At 40.9% G+C, this 21,550-nt stretch overlaps 1 protein-coding gene across 1 annotated transcript; it reads left to right on the top strand.

The window, feature by feature from the left end:
* The first annotated feature begins 4,460 nt into the window (after window positions 1-4,460).
* On the top strand, window positions 4,461-19,134 carry SERPINB2 (serpin family B member 2). Its single transcript, XM_003406260.4, has 8 exons — window positions 4,461-4,592; window positions 8,468-8,644; window positions 13,282-13,401; window positions 14,849-14,977; window positions 15,674-15,791; window positions 16,487-16,629; window positions 17,653-17,817; window positions 18,142-19,134. The coding sequence occupies exons 2-8, from the start codon at window positions 8,477-8,479 to the stop codon at window positions 18,544-18,546; spliced, it is 1,248 nt and encodes a 415-aa protein (XP_003406308.1). The 5' UTR covers window positions 4,461-4,592; window positions 8,468-8,476; the 3' UTR covers window positions 18,547-19,134.
* The last annotated feature ends 2,416 nt before the right edge of the window (window positions 19,135-21,550 follow it).

Here is a 21,550-nt window from a genome sequence, read left to right as displayed (position 1 = left end):
CTAAAGTTAATGAGTATTAATGATCTTAATTATAAAGTAAGTGTTTTAGTGTATCTAACTGAAATCCATTAATAAGATTGTTACATGGAATTATATGTCAAACTTCTCTTTTGATTGACAGTTGTATCATGTTTTGGATAATTTCAGTGATGACATTACTGCTGACACAGAGATGATACATTTTTCTAATTTACATATTCCCTATCTATCAGCAAATCACATGAAATGAGTAATTATGGAACTACCAGTGGTGGCTCATGAAAGTGAGGGAGAGCATAGAAATGCTTTGCCATGTACTGAACATGAGCAGGTCAGTTAGCAAACACTTAGCTGGCACCTAACATGAGCCAAACGCCTGTGCTAGCCATTGGGAAAGCCATGATGGTCGCCGACTTCACAGCACTTACCATCCCAGCAGGGTAGAGAGACACTGGAGGGATAAGACACAGGCTCCTCAGTCACAGTTGCATAGGGGTTTCCAAGAAAAAGCAGAGTGTGTGCAAGTCTCCAAATCTGAGTAATACAGCTGTTTTACTTAAAGGTGAATCTTTCTCTTTTCGGTGAAATTAATGTTGGAAGTTTACCCATTAAGCTGTTTTCTTCTTTTGAGTACTACTTCTCCTTCATATATGATTCCCTTTCATGCTACTGGACAGGAAAAATGCCTAAATGTTGATACTTTGATAATGTATTTCTGGTATGCCTGCTGTGGTAAATGTGGGAAAATGTTTGAAGTATGAAAAAATGATAAACATCTATAAAATCACCACCTAGAGCTAACCAATATTTGTGTTTTGATATATTTCCTTTAAGTCATATTTTTGCATGTATTATATATATATATATAGTTGATGTCATGCTGCATATATAAGGATATATCCTTATTTTTTCCACCTATGATTATTCTCCTGGAAGATAAGAAAATAAGAGGACAGAGAAGACAATATTCTTTGATGGCTATGAGAGTGGGGAGGGAGGGAGGGAGAGGGAGATTCACTGATTAGATAGTAGACAAGAACTAAGTTAGGTGAAGGGAAGGACCACACACAATACAGGAGAGGTCAGCACAACTGGACTACACCAAAAACAGTTTTCTGAATATACCAAACACTTCTAAGGCCAGCGTAGCAGGGGCGGGGGTTTGCAGACCATGGTTTCGGGGGACTTTAGGTTAATTGACATAATAAAAACTATCAAGAAAGCATTCTGCATCCCATTTTGGAGAGCAGCGTCTGGGGTCTTAAATGCTAGCAAGCAATCATCTAAGATGCAACAATTGGTCTCAACCCACATGGAGCAAAGGAGGATGAAGAACTCCAAAGATACAAGGTAAGTATGAGCCCAAGAATCAGAACGGGCCACATAAAACAAAGACTACATCAGCCTGAGACCAGGCTGGTACCTGGCTACAACCAATGATTGCCATGACAGGGAGCATTAACAGAGACTCCCTGAAGTAGCAGGAGAGCAGTGGGATGCAGACCAAATTCTAGTAAAAAGACCAGGCTTAATGGTCTAACTGAGAGTAGAGGGACCCCAGAGGTCATGGTCCCCAGATGTTCTGTTAGCCCAAGACAGGAACCATTCCCAAAGCCAACTCTTCAGACAGGGATTCGACTGGACTATAAGACAGAAAATGGTACTGGTGAGGAGTGGGCTTCTTGGATCAAGTAGACACACGAGACTTTGCGGTCAGAGGACTTGTGAAGGCCGAGGGGGACAGAAGCTGGCTGAATGGACTTGGAAACACAGCATGGAGAGAAGGAGTGTGCTGTCTCATTAGCGGGAGAGCTACTAGGAGTATATAGCAAGGTGTGTATAACGTTTTGTATGAGATGCTGGCTTGATTTGTAAACTTTCACTTAAAGCACAAAATAAATAAATAAAAGAGTCCATGCCTGAAAACAACAGGTATGCCCAGCCTCCTTTATAGGGGCTACACCCTCAAACCAGCCTCACCTGGTCCAAGGTACCTCTACTCCCATGAAGATTCAGGAGTCAAATGAGGAATTCCCTAGAGCGTCGGCATCTTTAAAGTCTGAATATGAAAGCATCATTGTTTTGGATTGAATTGTGTCCCCCCAAAATATGTGCTGGATTCCTAACCCCTACACATGTGGATGTGATCATATTTGGAAAAGGGTTTTCTTTGTTATGTTAATAAAGCCATATCCTAACCACTGCTGAGCAGCACAGACAGAGGTCAGCAAGCTGACTCAGGGGGAAGACAGACACAACCTGATAAGGACAGAAGCAGAGGAGTCTACAAGCCCAGAACTCAGAGGATTGCTGGCTACTAGAAGACGAAATAGACAAGAAAGGGCCTCTCCATACAGCCAGTACCTGAATTCAATTTCCAGCCTTCTGAATTGTGAGGAAATAAATTTCTGTTCCTTAAAACCAAAAAAAAGAAAAGGAAATAAGAGGATGAGAGACATTCTGTTTCGTTATGTTCAGCTTCCATAGAGTATATGACCCCAATACTCCCCGGCATGTTTTCTCTTTTTTCAAAATGGATGACCGAGAGCTTGGCATAACTTATGCCATGATGAACCTATGAGTTTTTCTCCTTCCTCTGCCTGCCTCCTTCATATATCTCTGGTAATGACTTTGTTTCAACCTAATGTTAATGACTTTGTTCTCTGCTTGATCTGACCAAATAACTGCGTTTTATTCTGTCTGATCATCTGTGACTTACAATCCCCCACAGGAAAATCAGAGCCCAGGTGTCTGATATATATATCTTTAGTCTGATAAAGAGTCTTTTGTCACTATCTTGTAATGAATAACTCCTCCGGCCAGGCCATCTGCAGACTACAGGGAGACTTCTAACCCTTGAAAGATTCTATATAAGCTCTAATGTAAAGTTGCTTTTTGGGACTCTGCATGGATACCCTGGTAGCATAGTGGTTAAGTGCTACAGCTGCTAACCAAAGGGTTGGCAGTTCGAATCTGCTAGGCGCTCCTTGGAAAGTCTATGGGGCAGTTCTACTCTGTCCTATAGGGTCGCTATGAGTTGGAATCAACTCAATGGCACTGGATATGGTTTTTTTTTTTTTGGTTTAGAGACAGCCATGTTGCTGCTGGGTCCCTGGTGATGTATACATCTCCTTAATAAACTTTCTCACTCTTTCTGACTTGGAGTATGTTTCATTGGCTCGACTGCTCCAGGGCATGGACCCTAATCAGATAACAAAGTGATCTGCCCTACAACCATTTCAGGTTATTTGAGAGACTTCAATCTTATTCGTTTTAAAATGGTAAGGACCACCTTGTAGTAGCTGGGCTCTTTCTTCTAGCTGACATACCGGTTGGATTTATTGGGAGGTACTCCTAAGAAACAGACCCTTAAGTTCTTTGTCTTCCAGATTTCCACATTTTTCTTCTTAAAACAGCACTTTTTTCAAGTCAGTTCCTTTCTCCAGAGTTTATTGCCTTGACCTCAGATCTCACGTCAGTCTGGTATCTAGGGCCCCTCTGTAAGACGCTCTCCCCTTTCACCCTCTCCGTCCCCTGCACAGGACTCTGCTCCAGGCAGACTCAGGAGACACTCCAGGATCTGTGCTTCCCACTCCTGAACTTTTAGTGTCTTCCCATTTCAATCTTCAGTTTTTTCATTTATCCCACTGCTTCCCTTTGAGACATGGACACATATTCATCAGCCCTTTCCCTTCCTTCCCATGACCCTTAGCATTGGCACCACTCAATCTGGCTCTGAATTACATCTTGCTTTTATAACTTTCTCTAATTGTTTGATGTGTGAAAATACTGTATTCTCATACCAAACTCATATAGGAAGGAGGGTAAGCTGCAAATCTGGCTACCAACAGTTATTCTGTAATACTAGCTGATACCGTAGAACACTCACCATATGAAGGGCAAATATGCTAAGTACCTGACAGACATTATCTTGTCTGTTCTTCACATAAGCCTGTGCCATTTAGGAATGCTTTTGGCTGCAAATAATGAAGGATTCAAGATGTCTAAAAATAGCTTATACAATACAGACTTACTATCTATTACCTCATGTAGCAAAAACAACAAGAAAAACTGGAGGTAGGTGGTTGCTGGAATTGGCTGAGAAACTCTCTGGTGTCAGGGCTGTGGTTTGGTGTCTGCGAATTTCTTGGCTGTCCTCCACCATTGCGATATAGCTGTATCGTCTCCTGGCATCATGTCCTCACAAAACCACGCTCAAATAAGTTAATAAGCAGGAGGAGAGAAAGTGTACCGTGGAATTTCTGACTGTTCATTAGCATAGAAATATAGAAAGGAAAGACCTGCAACTGAGGCTGACAGGTTTTGGAGAACTTTGACAGGCAGATGCAGATATTGCCAAATTCTTAACTTTCTGAGTGACGTCATCCAACAAATTTCTTAAATTTTGCCTTTGCAAATAGGCATTTCTATTCTTAGCAATGTCTGAGTAAAATGTTGAATCACTCAAAGGATGTAGATTAGAAAGAGAAAGGGAAGAAAAAAAAGCTTTGTGGGAGGGGCAGAGTTTTATAAAAGCACACATTACCGTACCTGAACTCTAACAACTCCCAAAGGAGTGGTTCCTGTCAGACAGCACCTCCAAGAATAGCAAGGTATGTCAGCTGTTTCCATGGCCATTCCTATGGGGAAAATGGATTCATGTTTTCTGTTCTTTCATACTGGTAAAATTAATACATTAAAAATCAAAATGTGGCATGTTTTAGAGATGAGTAAAAAATTTAGGTATTTTCTTGTTTAGTTTGCTTGTTTTGCTGAAAATATCTTAGCTCAAGGTTTTAATTTAATCTGTAGTAAGCCTTAATCTTGAATTTCAGGAGACAGTAAATGCCTTTATATGATATTAATCAATCGAAAATGCACATTCAAGATGTGGTATCAACTTTATTGAACAGGGTAGAATATGTGTGCTCTATATTTTTTTTTATACTAGCTACAGTTTTGACCTGAATTTGGTGGAAATGTCTAGATAAATGTAACTTAAAATATTTTCGTCTGAGCAATTGAAAATAATCTATATGTTTTATATAAGCGAAAGGAAAAGACAACTCAGTTTTCATCTAATATGAACAATCAAAAACTGGAGGAATTAAGCAGCTATTTAGGTTGAGTCAACCCAATTCCAAAATATGTTAATTGAATTGAGTTAAATAATAGATCAATTTAGTGAAAGAGAAAAGCTAGTTGTTGGGTGGACTGAAGTGACAGTTCAACTAAAAAAATCTAACACATAAGCAGACAATTGTTCATTATGAAAGTCATCAAATAAAAGAAACTGCTTTTATATTTGTTGGAGGAAAATCTGATAATTTTGGATGAGATGTTTTCTTGTAGTTCTCATTGTTTGTTGTGGTCAATTTCAAAGTATTTGCACTGTTTAGTCACAAAAAAACCTTTTTTAAAATTGTTATATCAGACTCAAATCTAATATCCAGGGCCACAGAGAAAAGTGACAGTGGCCCTGTGTCTGGCCATGTCCAGAGCTCTTCATCACCTGGGCGAAGTTTCAGTGGCACACTTGTCGACTTGTGTTACAGGAACCAATACAAACATCAGGGAGTCCAGCCCCACAATATGGTCTCCATCCATTCTTCCCAATGATATTACTGAACACTAATTAGGAGCATAGTATCTGGAAGTCATTGGTATCGTATAACTTACTACCATGTTAAGAAATTCACAACAGCTGTTACCCATTCTGGGAGACAATGGTATTTGACATTACTCCATGATGTCAATTTCACATTGTCTTAGGCAGGTTCCCATCATGGCCACATGATCCCAACATATGGCATGTTTGGTCTGAGTATTAGGACATGCTGCTTACTTGTGCCTTCATAGATTTTCAAGACAATGAACTGCTCAAACCTCTAAAAATTTTGTAAGAAAAGCACTAGACTTGGAAGAATCACAAAGATGGGGTCCAACGTAGACTTTGCAACCAACTATTTGTGTAATTTACATCTTCATATTTTCATTGGTGGAACAGGAACTGTTAAGCTTTACGGGACAAATAATTTGGAACTCTGGTGGCACAGTGGTTAAGAGTTCGACTGTTAACCAAATGGTGGGCAGTTCAAGTCCACCAGCTGCTCCTTGGAAACTCTATGGGGCAGTTCTACTCTGTCCTATAGGTTCGCTATGAGTTGGAATAGACTGGATGACAACAGGTTTTGGGCAAATAGTTATACAAGTTTACCAAAAAGTGTACCTGAAGGAATTTTATAGCTGCAATATAAAACATCAGGTACTGTCTTTTAATGTCAAATGCAAGTGATCGCATCTTGTTTTAAAATATAAAACTTAAGCTATTTTTTGAAAGAAAGAAATGAACCTGAGAAAATCTGGTTCTATTCTGAATAACTTTTGTTTTTCTGCATTAAGTCACTTGAAATCCTAACTTGGCATTAAAAACTTTTTTTTTAAAGTTCGCCTTGACACTTAAATTTTTTTTTCTTGCGCCAAAATGAATAATTATGCAGGTTGTTACAGAGAGCTGGGCACAAGAAAAGCCTAATTTACTTTTCTGGCTCTGATTTCTTTTTACTTTTTCACATGGAAATAGAGAAATATTATTTATGTCATTAATACTCTGTTTCCAAAAGAGTATTGATACAGTTTATCAATAAAGACCTATACAATCAGGCTAATTAATTATAAAAGCAATTCTGAATTGGTAGCAGGAAGAAAAAACAAATACCTGAGCTGCCCAAGTTAATTTAGTCTCTGTGATAAAGCAAGAGAAAAAGAATAGTAATATATATATTTTTTAACTTAATAAATCTTCTAGGAGCATTGCAGGCCTGTTACTTTCCTCTTTTGATTTCCTCTTTTTAAGCATTTCTCAAGCTGGTAACTGGCTGAAGCTGTTACACATAATACCATCAGCAGATGAGGCAGTGTGGGCACTAGAAAGGGTGGGCTTCCTCAGGCAGACCTGGGTTTGAATCCCTGCACCATTACATACGAGCTGTGTGACCTTCTGCATGTTACTTAACCTCTCTGAACCAGGGGGTAATCTATAAAATAGAGATAATGATATCTATCTCATATGAATCCTGGGAAGATTAAGAAGACAAGAGAAAGTGAGCATCTCAGAGAAAATTTCACTTAATTAACTATTTTTTCTTGATAAGATACCATTGGGTGGTATTTTGAATGAGGCAATTTGATAAAAATTGCAATTACTTTCTGAAAAAGAAGAGTTCACAGGTCATTTGTGCACATGAGACACCTATGGATTAGGGAGTAGACCACAACTGAAGAGAGCAAGACAATAGGCTCAGGACATGCCTTGTCCAGGAACTCTCAGCCCCTCCCCAGCTCTGGGAAGCCACTGTCACAAGATGGTTTCCCATAGGAGGATGAGTGTCAGCATCGTTCTGTATATTTATATATTTTGGTGATTATAGGGTGTGTTTTAAGCCATTATGAAAGAATAACACACGGCCAGAAACATGATCATTGGCCAGGACCAACAGATACCCGCACCCCTTGGGTGTGTCCAAGTATCAAGCTGCACACGGGGCCTTAGGTCATATAAGGCATGTCTGTCTATGTTCAGATGGCTGATAAGTTGAGTATGTATGTTTCATAAGCCTGGATCATCCCCCAGGGATGGGTGGGGTGTGGGAAGCAGAGCTGTCCCTGCACTCCCACCAATCAACGCCAAAGCACAAAACTCCCTAGCATAGGAAGTCCTTTTGTAGCAAGTGTGTGGGGTCTGGGTGAATGTGCCAACGCTCAAACAGTAGGCCTAAGTCACTTCTAGAATTAGGGAGCTTAAAAGAAGATTGTGGCCAACAAGAATGTGTTTGCATGAGACTTGCATTTGGATATGTGTGTATTTGCCTGTGTGTGAGTGTGTATGGTGTGTGCATGGTGTATTCGTGGGCGCAGCATAGAGACTGAGAGCATGACCCTGGAGTCAATTCCTAGTTCCGCTACTTACAGTTGAGTGACATTGGTCATTTTTCTTAACTTATCTCTGCAGCAGTTTCTTCCCTTGTAAGGCAAGAAGAGCAGCATGTTCCTCATAGGGTTTCTGTGAAGATTAAATGATTAGTACAGGTAAAGTACTTAGGACTGTGACTGTTATACAGTAAGAACTCAGCAAGTGTGATTTATTGTTACTGTTGTCATTATCATTCTTATTATGTGGACTGCCATCAAGTGTCACTATTCATCATATAACTTTTTGCTATACCTCAGAATCAGCTACATAATTTGCAGGGCCTCTTGTCAAATAATTATTCAGAATGTCGAGATGGTGACGGCAGACCATTAAGTGTGGAGCCATTTGTGGCTGCACAGGTCACATGGCCACGAAGCTGTCCCTGCTGTCCCTTATGTTGTTCCATGGAGGAAGGACAGAGGGAACCCCTCCTAGGCGGGATACACTCTGCTAACCTCACCCAGACTGTTGAGTCAGCTTTTAGAGCTGGTTTTTTCTTCCTCACTTTCGTTCTAGATTGAAACAATGGAGGAACTTTATGTGGCAAATACCATCTTTGCCCTCAATTTCTTCAAGCATCTGTTGGAAACAAGCCCCACCCAGAATCTCTTCTTCTGTCCCTGGAGCATCTCATCCACCATGGCCATGGTCTACCTGGGTGCCAGGGGCAAGACTGCAGACCAGATAGCACAGGTGAGTTTGTGTCAGAACTCTGAGTTAGGACCGAATGAGTTCTGAAACGGGCAGAATTGCTCTCGTTTTATTCGCAAGCCATCTTGACCATAACAAGGTCAGCGACCATCGTATGCTAATAAAGCACCCACCATTACAACACGAACTCCATAGATTCGGATCTGCCAACAGCCAAGCCACAAAAACCCTCAGCTGAAGATAGCAAAAGGCATATGGGAGTTTATTGGCTTACCAGGCTGGAAACAGTCAATAGTGACAATATCTTAGATTTTAATGATATGATGTTTATACTTTTCAAAGTGTTTTGCATGGATTATCTCATTTCGTTTTTAGACTGGTATCATTCTACATTAGTAGCCCTGGGTATCGCAAACAGTTAAGTCCTCAGCTACTGACCGAAAGGTTGGTGGTTTGAATTTACCCAGAGGCACCTTGAAAGAAAGACCTGGTGATCTGCCTCTGAAAGACCATAGCCTTTGACAATCCTTTGGAGGACAGTTCTATTCTAATACACATGGGGCTGCCATGAGTTGGAGTCGACTCCATGGCAATGGATTTGGTTTCGATTGATCATTCTACAGATAAGAAAGCTGGTAACGGGAATGAAGCACCTTTCCCAGGGTTGCCCAAAGTTCCCTAACTTCTCGTTCAGGGTCTTCCCACTGAACTACCATCATGGTGTTTTTGTTCCTCAAAACCCCTCCTGTAAAGAGTTCATCTTAATTGTCTTAAGAGAGTGTCAGAACTGTGGTCACTCAGAGATGCATGGGTAGTGAGGTAGCTTCACAGAACCTCCAGCCATATTATCAAACCCATGAGGTCATATCAACAAAATGGGGCCTGGCCTCTTAGCATGGCCAGTTTTCAAGGTCATTGTGGACAGAGTGTAGACAGCATTGTGAAATATTTCTGTACCAAGGCCAATGGTTTCCTCCCTTGGTGAATGGACACAGGCTCAGTCAGGGGACCATTTCCATTGAGTCTGAAGGCCTTCATAATATGTCAAACTATTTCACCTGGACACTGTACAATGCCCATGAGATTAGGATTAATTCAGCACATTTAAAATTTGTATGATCCTGCTATGTCCTAGGCCAGTGACCCATATGTGGCCATCCTATAATTAAAGTTCTTTCACATTCACATACACACAGAGAAACATGAGAATTGAATGCTTTCAATTACAGGTCCTGATGTCCCACAAGCGCTTGTGCTTCCAGACACACCAAATTGCCACTGGCTGCTTTCCGTTTTCCCATGAGACTGTACCTGAATATAGATACATCTTTCCAGGTACATGGTGACCCATTTAAGATGGGCCTTGTTCGAGCCAAAGGCGTTTCCCAGAGAGACGTTGGCCAATCTTGCTGCAAGAGGACCTGCGATGGGTGCACCACTCCCTGTGTTTGTGGCAATTTAAGCAGAAAGACTTACCGCGAAACCCAATTGCTCAACATTTTGCAACACTCCTTCTCTTTTATTTTCTTTGCCTTGAAAAAATAGATAGTAAATTTATTGGAAACTTTATAAAACATCAGGGTGTTAATTTTTTTAATGCAAAGAAGCAATGTATTTTGAGTGTAAATGCAGAATGACGTGTCCTGGATTATTAACATAAACACAATTTTCTTATCAAATGAAAATTAACTTACTGGTCGCTCTGGGCACAATACAACTTTTCTGTATCCAGAAAGTGTTTTGAGGACTTGGGACTATGCAAGTGTTTTATATAGTCTTCTTACAAGTCTGCTACTTGTACAGATTTTAAAATTCAAAGGCTAATTTGGTAGCTTCCCAACTGAAAAGAGAGGAAAGATGGAGGAGGAGGCAGGATCCTTGGGGACAGACAAATCTGTGTTTGAGTCATGGCTTTCCCACTTGCTAGGTACGAGCAAGAGCATGAAAACCCTCTCTCTTAGTCATCTAGTGCTGCTGTAACAGAAATACCACAAGTGGATGGCTTTAACAAGGAGAAGTTTATTTTCTCACAGTAAAGTAGGCTGAAAGTCCAAATTCAGGGTGCCAGCTCCAGGTGAAGACTTCTCTCTTTCTGTCAGCCTTCTCATCAATCTTCCCCCAGACTAGGAGCTCCTCTGCGCAGGGACCCCGGGTCCAAAGTATGCGCTCTGCTCCTGGCACTGCTTTCTTGGTGGTGTGACGTCTCCCTGTCTCTCTGCTTGCTTCTTTCTTTTATATCTCAAGGGATTGCCTCAAGACACAATCCAATCTTATAGACTGCATCCTGCCTCACTAACACAACAGCGGCCCATCCTCCCTCATTAACATCATAGAGGCAGGATTTACAACTAAACACATATAGGAAAATCACACAATATTGGGAATCATGGCCCAGCCAAATTGGTATGCACATTTTTTGAGGGTTCATAATTCAATTTATGACCCCTTCTGAACCTCGGTTTCCTTATCTATAAGATGGGACTGAAAATACATACTCTGCAGGACAGTTGTGAAGAGTAGAGATAATATGTAAAGCACCTACAAGCAGTAGTTGGAACCAAAAAACCAAAACCATTGCTGTTGAGTCGATTCCAACTCATAGTGACCCTATAGAACATAGTAGAACTGCCCCATAGAGTTTCCAAGGAGCACCTGGTGGATTCGAACTGCTGACCTTTTGGCTAGCAGCTGTAGCTCTTAGCCACTATGCTACCAGGGTGGCTAATACTTATTAGCCAGGCACATTCTAAGAATTTTTTATGAATTTACCCTCATTATATGAAACCCTATGAGGTAGGTGCCAGTATTATCAACATCAGTTTACATCTGAGGAAATTAGGGCAGAAGAGGCCATGCAGTTGGGAACTGGCATACAGTAACTGGTAGAGGTAGTATAATTGTAGTCAAAAGGAATAAATAGAAGGAATAAACTCTGAAAGGGCATAGGTGTCTATAAGATTAGTGTGCCAGGAAGAAATATTTTTTCCCCAGTTCTTATGTTCAGGGTCCAGGCAACAGGCCCATCCTCTCCAGGCAGTGTACCTGACTTGCTATTTTCTCCGTGTCCTCGGCGTGGGCCAGGGTCACCTCACATCCTTACCCCTGCAGCGATATCTCCCTGAGTGGCCTTTGCAGTGGTTCAGGGAAGCATCAACTGCAGACAAGAGACACTCTATTTAAGTGGCATATTTTTTTCTTTAGAAAGGAGCCTTGGTGGTTCAATGGATAAGCACTTGGCTGCTAACCAAGTGGTCAGTGGTTTGAACCTACCAGAGGCTCAATGGGAGAAAAGACCTGGCGAACTTCTCCCATAAAGATTTACAGTCTTGGAAACCCTATTAGGCAGTTCTACTCTGTCCTGTAGGGTTGTAATGTGTCACAATCGACAACAGAAGGAAACATTGCCTGGATCTGCACTATCCTCACAGTCCTTATGCTTGAGCCCCTTGTTGCAGCCACTGTGTCAATCTATCTCGTTGAGAGTCTTCCTCTTCTTCACTGACCCTCTACTTTACCAAGCATGATGTCCTTCTCCAGGGTCTGGTCCCTCCTAATAACATGTCCAAAGTACGTGAGACAAAGGAGGAAAAGAAGAGAAACAGTTACAGGAAACATCGTCCCTTTATGTGGAGGCACAGGGGACTACTTCTTTTCAGAGATTATTGGGCAAGACTTATGATGTATGATTTGAAGAGCACAGAAAAGCCCCACAAACCCAAACACCTCTCTCCCCCAGCCCAGAAATCCACTAGCTGGCTGGACAAGCCTATGTTTAGTTTAGTAGCAGAGCCCCAACCGTCAATCTATTTACCAGATCAGCTCTTCCTCACCGGGGGCCCCATGGGGGTGTACTGCAGGACCAATGTGTCCCAAAAGATGTTGTGGGGAGCCCTGGGAGGCAGGGCCAGGATGGGGTGCTGAGACTGGCTGGGCCAGGCTGGGAGGAGGGAGTCGGAGGCAGCTTTAAAGGGGCCAGTCTTCATCTGCCAGTCTAGCTTCACTGTGTCGTCTTGTCCAGCCTGCTACCATCTAAAGAAGAGACTCATTGTTGTTTTTCCCTGTAATTTATTCCCCGACATCAACGTTAGTTTCTCTCTGTGTGTGAGTGGGGTGATGATTTAGGTGACTTTGAGATCCTTGTTAATATCGAATGAGCTTTTTTTATGCTTAAGATGACTTTGACTTGTAGTTGGTAGTTAAGGCCATTAAATAGAGAGGTACAAGATCTTGAGTCATCCTTATTATTTTCTTCAAAATACTGGGCATTTAATTAAGGCAATTTATGGGTTAGATGAATAATTTAGATAATTTAGGAAAGAAATTATAAATTGTTCTCATAATTAGTAATAAATTATTGTCCAAAATGGCCAGATGCAGATTAGTATAAAATACCTCACACTGTTTTCTGTAAGGGAAATTTAGGCTGGCTGACACTAACATATCATATATGAAGAACATCTATCAGAAAATTCTACCATTTCTGTTTTTATCCTTATGACATGGGGGGCAGTTGATAACTGGTCTTTTAAATAGAATTCTTGTATTTTTTCCCCATACACGAATGTAGGAAACCAGACCAAAAAAAAAAAAAAAAAAACCATGAAGAAACACCTGATATTCATTGGTTTTAAAAGCAATTAGCAGTAAGTATAACCAATTCTCTCTAATTCTCATTGTAGGTGCTTCAGTTTAACAAAGTTGGAGGGCACAGAATCATCCCAGTGACCCCGCAGAACTTCACCGGCTATGAGATCATGCAGCAGATCAAGAAGGCTACTTATCCTGATGCTATTTTGCGGGTATCTGACTCATATGTCCATCTTTCTCATATATTTTATTTCTAGACTCTTGTCTTAAAAGCACGATGTTTGGGAAGGAACCTAGTACAACTTCTCCCATTTATAGAAAGAAAACTAAGACTCAAAGGCACTAAATGAATTTTCTGCGGTCACACAGTTAATTAGCAGCAGAGCCAGGGAAGATTTCAGACTTCATGACTTTCAGCCAAGGCTATTTCTAAGTTCTGTCCTACCACTCTGCCGTTGGTTGGGTGTATAATTTATTCAAAAACCAAGATGGAGGATTCTAGAATACACATGCATGGATACAGATTTCCATAGGAAAGAGTTTAGACTGTGAAAAATAGTTGAGGAATGGGGAAGGCCAATTCTGATGACTTTATGAGGAGCCACTAACTCACAAATCCCTGTCTCTGTCTCTCTCCATCTCTCTTTCTCTCTTTTCTCAATATTCCATTTGCTTAAACAGCAGCCATTCAGCTAAGTTATAGGAACTGGTTATACACTTGCTCCTATTGGCAACTAACTTCCATAATCACCCTCAGGGGTTAGGTTATTAGGAGATCTCTCCCACGGCTTCCTTCCTGAGAATCCTGATGCTACATCTGCCCATCCTCAAGGGAATTATGGGCTAGATGAGATGGAGAGGGTCCCTTCAATATGGCGATTCAGCCATGTCTTTAGGACCCCTGGCAATCCAGCTGGAGGGCTCTGCCCCCTGCTCCACCAACAGATGGCGCTGTAACTGAGCCCTATGTCCTATAGCATCCTAGTCTGTGTAGTGCTTACATGCTTCAGGCTGAAGGCCCTATTTCTCATTCATTTCTGTGGTTTTCTAAAACCCAGATTTTCTACTGCAGAACCAACTCCTTAATTGTAAAGTGGGTACCTATAGACGCTATATGAACTTTTTTAGACCATTACTAAGGTAACATTGTAAAAAAAATCTTAAGAGACTTTGAATGTTAGAGAATTGTAAAACGAACCTCTTCTAGGATGCTGGTTACTTCATGGTTGAATCCAATCCATATTGTTGTTGTTGAGTGTTGTCAGCTTGATACCAAATCATGGTGACCCCATGTGACAGAGTAGAACTGCCCCAAAGGGTTTCCAAGGCTGTAATCTTCATGGAAGCAGACTGCATCTTTCTCCCACAGAGCAGCCAGGTGGGCTCAAACCACCAACCTTTTGGTTAGCGGCCGAGCACTTAACCATCGCATCGCTGGAGCTCCACAGGCACAGCAAAATTTGAAACAAATAAAAACTTATTACTTTTAATGCACTGCATCCCTATCAAAATCACTTTCTCAAGATTCCTGTAAAGTACCAGAAGTGTACGTTAATACAGCATGTTATTGTTGTGTTCAGAAAAAAATATTATTGCTTTAGAAATATCCTGTTCAGCAGTCGTGTGGTATGTAAAGGGAATCCCTTCTATCTGTTTAAGGCACAAGCTGGAAATACAATCCATTCATCTTTCCAGTCTCTCATATCTGCAATCAATTCATCCTCCGGGGGTTACTTATTGGAAAGCATCAATCAGGTGTTTGGAGAGAAATCCACAAGATTCAATGAAGTAAGTAAAACCTGTAATTGAAATAGCAGGACCCCAAACCTGCAACTGCCTTCAAAGCAGCTCTCTACAATCCATACAAAGAAAGTCAGAATTCCACATAGGTTCCCCATGACTGACTGCACATAAACGGCACTGGGTGATGGCAGCAATCCCTGTCCTCCTGTTTTTGGTGCCTGCCTCTGCCTGTTGTAGATTGTCCCAGTTGCAGAGTAGTAAATCAGGACAAGTGAAACTGATTTTGAGAGCTACCATCCTCAAGCTGAACTTCTCTATTATTCCAAGTCTACGGTGCAAAGCAAGGACGAGGGAGACATACAGGGAGGTAGATCGGCACAGTAGCCATAACGATGGACTCACAATGCTGGTGATTGTAAGGATGATGCAGAACCGGGCGATGTTTCCTTCTGTTGTTACATGAGGTAGCCATGAGTCCACATGGACTGTGTGGCAACTATCTATCAGCTGTGTACAAGACAGAGTGCAGAAAGCAGACAGAGTTGGGGAGAGGCCGTGAAGGCAGATAGGGAAGGGGATCAACCACACAGCTGTAATCTCAACTATTTCCTCTTTCAACCCACCCTCCACCAATCCCCTCCTCAGACCTCTTAATCTTGACAGAATGTTCATAATTTACAGTTACACCATGGCTCATTCAGTGTAAATTCTGTGTAATCTTGGCATTTTCTTGCTTTAAAGGAATACATAAAACTCTCTAAGAAATATTACTCCACGGAACCTCAGGTGGTGGACTTCCTAGAACGTGCAGATGAAGCCAGAAAAAAGATTAATTCCTGGGTCAAGGCTCAAACCAATGGTAAAACCAAGGAAATGCTTTCTGTTCTTTCCACTTAGGAAATTTTGACACTAATAATACCCACCTAGTAGAATAGTTGGAGCCCTGATGGCACAGTGGTATGGAGCCCTGATGGCACAGTGGTATGGAGCCCTGATGGCACAGTGCTAAAGGGCTATAGCTGTTAATCAACAGGTCAGCAGTTCAAATCCACCAGCTGCTCCTTGGAAACACTATGGGGCCGTTCTACTCTGTCCTATAGGGTCGTTATGAGTCAGAATCGACATGATGGCAGTGGGTTTGGTTTTTTGGTTTAGTAAAGTAGTTGTGATCGTTGGAATAGAGCAGGCATGCAATATCAGTATTTTCCTTAAGAAACTCTCTTTCACTTAATTCTGAATTAAATAACTCACATATAACTGCAAAACTTTGAGAAAACAATATAAAAGGAAGTAAAAGTATCCTTTCAAAATTTAATAGTAAATCTCAATTTTAAATCCAATATTCCTTCATTTTCTCTTGGATTTCACAAACCTGAGAAATTTGATCTGTGCTTCATGTAAATCTAGAGAAAAATTCAAGCTTGATGATCAACATCTCCGTAGAGTTTGGCAAATGTGAATGTTGAGTTTGTTAGCTACTCGAAAGACTCAAGAAATTGTAATAGCTTCACAGTTCTTGATTGTGAAACCTAGACATATGTCATATTTTTGCAGGCAAAATCCCAAACCTACTACCGGAAGGTTCCGTGGACAGGGAGACCAGGATGGTCCTGGTGAATGCTGTCTACTTCAAGGGAAAGTGGAGAACTCCATTTCAGAAGAAACTAAATGGACTTCATCCTTTCCGTGTGAGCTTGGTAAGAGGCAACAAGATGCATCTCCCTAACTTTTTTTTACGCTAGATAGAGACGGAAAATTAGAGATCAGTCAGTGATGCACCTAAATGACTTGCTAGTCTTAGGTTATGCACATTGGGTAATTGATCGACCCTTTCAAGCTACTGAATATCACTCACTAATTTATGAGAAAAGAACCCTAGTGGTCCAGTGGTTAAGCGCTCAGCTGATAACCAAAAGGTCTGCAGTTTGAACTAACCAGCGATTCCAGGGAATAAACATGTGACAGCCAGTTTCCATAAAGATTACAGCCTATGGGGCAGTTTTACTCCGTCCTATAGAGTTACTATAAGTCCAAATCGACTTGACAAAAACGGGTCTTTTTTTTTTTTTTTTAATTTATAAGAGGCAGTATGATCATGAGCCTACCTTGACTCAAGTATTTGCTCTCCTACTTACCAACTGTGACCTTACTGATCTTCCATGCATTCCATTTCTTGATCTATAAAACTGGGATAATAATATTATCCACCTCAAAATGTTGCTGTAAGGAATCAATGAGATTTAGCAGAGTTCCTAGCCCATAAAGGAGCCCTGGTGGCACAATGGTTAAGTGCTTGGCTGCTAACCAAAAGGTTGATGGTTCGAACCCACCCAGCAGCTCCACGGGAGAAAGACCTGGTGATTTACTTCCGTTAAGATTACAGCCTAGGAAATCCTATGGGGCAGTTCTACTTTGTCACACAAGGTTGCTGTGAGTTGGAATCTACTCAATGGCACCTAATAGCACAAGAACATGGCCATTCGTGGGTAGTCAACAAATATTTTATTTATTTATTTATTATTCTCCTTAAAAAACGGGTAAACTTGAAAAAAGCCAATAAATTCAAAGCACTCACTGTAAGGGCATGCAAATAATTTGTTTTATTGATTTTTAAAAACATTTCTTCAACACTAAAGCAGAGCCCACTCTCTTTTATGCCTAACTGTAAATCTCTAGACATCTCAGTAGCAGCTTTCATATTTACTTTTTAAAAATTTCAGACTGAGCACAAACCTGTACAGATGATGTACTTGCATGAAAAGCTGAACATTGGGTACATAAAACACCTAAAGACTCAGATTCTAGAACTCCCATATGCTGGAGATGTCAGCATGTTCCTGTTGCTTCCCGATGAAGTTGCCAATGTGTCTACTGGCTTGGAGTCGGTAAGGCATGCCTACTTTAATTGTTTTAAATTTCTGGAGCTAACCCTACCTCTTAGGAGATGAACATGTCTACGTCTTAGGAAATATGTGAAGTGGTTGAGAGTAAATATGCCATGTCTCAAACTTTCATTCAGAGTATTTGGTTCAGACTTAAATGTCTGTTACACATGCCACCTTCCTGCAAAAATTTTACCGATCTATCACATTTTTATCTCACCCACAATATAGTAAAGTCGCTGATTTTTAACATTTGAGTTAACATAGAGTTGTTTTCCTTTTCCTTTTTTTTAAATAAATACTCAATGGTAATTTTTGGATTTACAGCTAGAAGGTGAGATAACTTATGACAATCTCAACAAGTGGACCAGTGAAGACACGATGGAGGAAGATGATGTTGAGGTGTACATTCCCCAGTTCAAATTGAAAGAGCGTTATGAACTCAAATCCATTCTGAGAAGCATGGGCATGAGTGATGCCTTCAGCAAAGGCCAGGCCAATTTCTCGGGAATGTCAGACAGGAATGACCTGTTTCTGTCTGAGGTGTTCCACCAAGCCGCCGTGGATGTTAATGAAGAGGGCACGGAAGCATCTGCTGGCACGGGGGCCATTATGACAGGAAGAACTGGCCACGGAGGCCCACGGTTTGTGGCAGATCATCCTTTCCTCTTCTTTATCATGCACGGAAGGACCAAGAGCATTCTCTTTTTGGGCAGATTCTCCTCACCCTGAAATTGACAGTTTCTCTTTTTGCAGAGGAGTTTGTAGCGTGAGCTGTAAGCTGTAGAATTCCCATCTCAAGTGCCAAAACTTTAGAGATTTTTCCTACATATATCTCTTTTTCTGAGCAACATCTACAGGTTAAAATTGACTAGTTACATAAGTCACATTAAATATAAATACATAAGTAACCAGGCAACCATGTCAATCAAAACGTGACAGCCCTAGTAATCACCTGGTTCCCTAAAATGGGATGATGTCCCATGTTCTTCCCTACTAGTCTATTTTGTAGCATTGACTTTCATTGTGTTATTTATTGTTTTATATAATGTATAATGGTGTTTTTTTTTATTGCTCACTATTTAATGTAACCGATAAAGTTACAGAAGCAAGCAATCAGATAATTTTCTATCTAAAGAAATGCATTAACTTGTTCTTTTTATAAGAAAGGATGAGTCTTTTTCCATATCCTTCTGTAAGAAATACTGAGAATGAAGTGTTGAACAGCAGACAAATATTATATGCAGACAAATATATTAGATGTGTCTGTAACTTATATTATATTGCAACTATATAATAAATAAACATGTTTCCCTACAACCATTTGCTTGTTGTCATTCCATTAGGTCTACAGATCATAAGACCTGTTGCATCTTGATTCCCAGGAATAGGGCATCATGGCTTACTTGTGGAAACTTAGGAAAAATAGGTGAAAGGAGCAGAGGGCGTAATGGCCTGTTTCGCAAGGAGACTCTGTTTAGGGGTGGCTCAGATTGTGTGAGAAATGGATCTGCCTTTACGCAGCAGCAAAATGCATAGCAATTCAGAAGAATAATCTAGGTCAGAGTCCTCTGAGGAAACCAGGGTTTAAACCTCAAGGACACCAGAAATAAACACTTAAGCCCAGTGGCCCAGACACAGAATCAAGGTCATAGTCATTGAGCTGAAAGTTCAGAGGAGTGGAGATACTCTGAGTAGGAGGGGAAACACAAGATGGCTCCTGTAGTGCTATGAATTGTGTCTCCCAAAAAGATAGGTTCAAGACCTAACCTATGAATGTGACTCTTTTTGGAAATAGGGTCTTTGTGTAAGTATTTAAGATGAGATCAGACTAGAATAGGGTGGGCCCTAATCCAATATGGCAGGTGTCCTTATGTGAAGAGGAAAAGAGACACAAAAGGAAGATGCATGTGACAATGGAGGCAGAGGTTGGAGTGACGCATCTACAAACCAAGGGACTCCAAGAAATGCCAGAAACAACAGAAGCTAGAAAGAGGCAGGAAGGATCCTATAGCCTTCAGAGAGATGATGACCCTGCAGGCACCTTGACTTTGAACACCTTAGCCTCCAGAACTGTGAGAAAACAAATTTCGTTTGTTTTAAGCCACCTTTTTTTTTTTTTTTAGTTTGTGGTACTTCGTTATGTAGCCCTAGAAAACTAACACTACTCCTTTTAAGGGTGTTTGTTTCGAATACCACATGGGTTGGTTTTTAGTGGGTAAGGCTGAGTTGAAGGGTCAGAAGTAGAGCAGAACTTAATTTAAGACCTGAGAACTAGGGCATATTGGGAGTCTGGGCAATGGAACTGTCTGCAAAGCCTAGTGCAGAGGTTGGCTTGATACTGGAAATGCTCTCCAGGCAACAACTCCTTATCATGAAAGAGCAGGAAAAGTTGACCCACCATGGCATGGTGGCTAAAGAAGTAGCCCCATGACCCCATTCAAGTACCAGTTCTAACACTCATATACGGTCCAACCATGAGCCAGGAATGTCACTTTATTTCACTTCAGTTTTATTTCAATGGAAAATAGCACTTTTCCTATAGGAGCCCTGATGGAGCAATGGCTAAGCACTTGGTTGCTAACCAAAAGGTCAGTATTTCAAATCCACTAGCTGCTCCAAAGGAAAAAAGACCTGGCAGTTGGCTTCCATAAACATTGTTAAGTAGGTGCCATGGACTGTGTTCCGACTCATAGCTACCCTACATACAACAGAATGAAACACTGCCTGGTTCTGCTTCACCCTCACAATCATTGCTATGTTTGAGCCCATTGTTGCAGCCACTGTGTCAATCCATCTCATTGAGAGTCTTCCTCTTTTTCTCTGACACTCTATTTTATGAAGCATGATATCCTTCTCAAGGGACTGGTCCCTCCTGCTAACATGTCCAAAGTACATAAGGTGAAGTCTTGCCATCCTCCCTTCTAAGGAACATTCTGGTTGTACTTCTCCCAAGACAGATGTGTTTGTACTTCTGGCAGTCCATGGTGCATTCAGTATTCTTCACCAACGCCATAATTCAAAGGCATTAATTCTTCTTTAGCCTTCCCTACTCATTGTCCAGTTTTTGCATGCCTAACATGCAAAACCCTATGGGGCAGTTCGACTCTGTTCTATAGGGGTGCTATGAATGGGAATTGCCTCAATGGCGCAAAACAACAACAATCCTTTTCCCATAAGGCTGTTATGATGGTTACATGAGTTCATACATATCAAGCAATTAAAAGAATGTTTGAAATATACCATATTTAATAAATAGTAACGATTATGAAAAAGTCCTTTGGTGGCACAAATAGCTAAGTTCTCAGCTACTAACTGAAAGGTTGGCAGTTCAAACTTACCCAGAGACACCTCAGAGGAAAGGGCTGGCAATCTACTTCTGAAAAATCAGTCACCGAAAGCCTTATGGAGCACAGTTCTGCTCTAAAACACATGGAGTCACCATGAGTTGGAATTGACTCAACAGCAACTGTTGTTTTATTTTTATTTTCAGCAACTATGATTACTATTATATTTGTCAGTAATTAAGCTGTCTCAGTGTCAGCTGGTCAAATAAAGCTATCTTAGTGTCAGCTGGTCAAACACATGCATAGAATCCTAAAAATATATTTAGTTCTTCTTTTAAAGGCTTTAATTTTGATCTATTCTCCTGTAATCAGACATTTTTAAAACTTGGAGGTTCTTGCTCTTGTATCCTCCTATTTAAGGTTTTTTTTTTTTTTTTTTGTCCATTAAT

Source organism: Loxodonta africana, chromosome 11 (assembly GCF_030014295.1).
Source record: "Loxodonta africana isolate mLoxAfr1 chromosome 11, mLoxAfr1.hap2, whole genome shotgun sequence".
Taxonomy (NCBI): Eukaryota; Metazoa; Chordata; class Mammalia; order Proboscidea; family Elephantidae; genus Loxodonta; species Loxodonta africana.
Note: the sequence above shows the minus strand (reverse complement) of the source record. Positions and strands in the feature narration are given on the sequence as shown.

Excerpts from the sequence above, each read along its gene's own strand:
- SERPINB2 (XM_003406260.4), top strand. The coding sequence starts at position 8,477 with ATGGAGGAACTTTATGTGGCAAATACCATCTTTGCCCTCAATTTCTTC. Across the intron at positions 8,645-13,281 it reads CTGCAGACCAGATAGCACAG|GTGCTTCAGTTTAACAAAGT; the intron begins GTGAGTTTGTGT and ends TTCTCATTGTAG. Across the intron at positions 14,978-15,673 it reads AATCCACAAGATTCAATGAA|GAATACATAAAACTCTCTAA; the intron begins GTAAGTAAAACC and ends CTTGCTTTAAAG.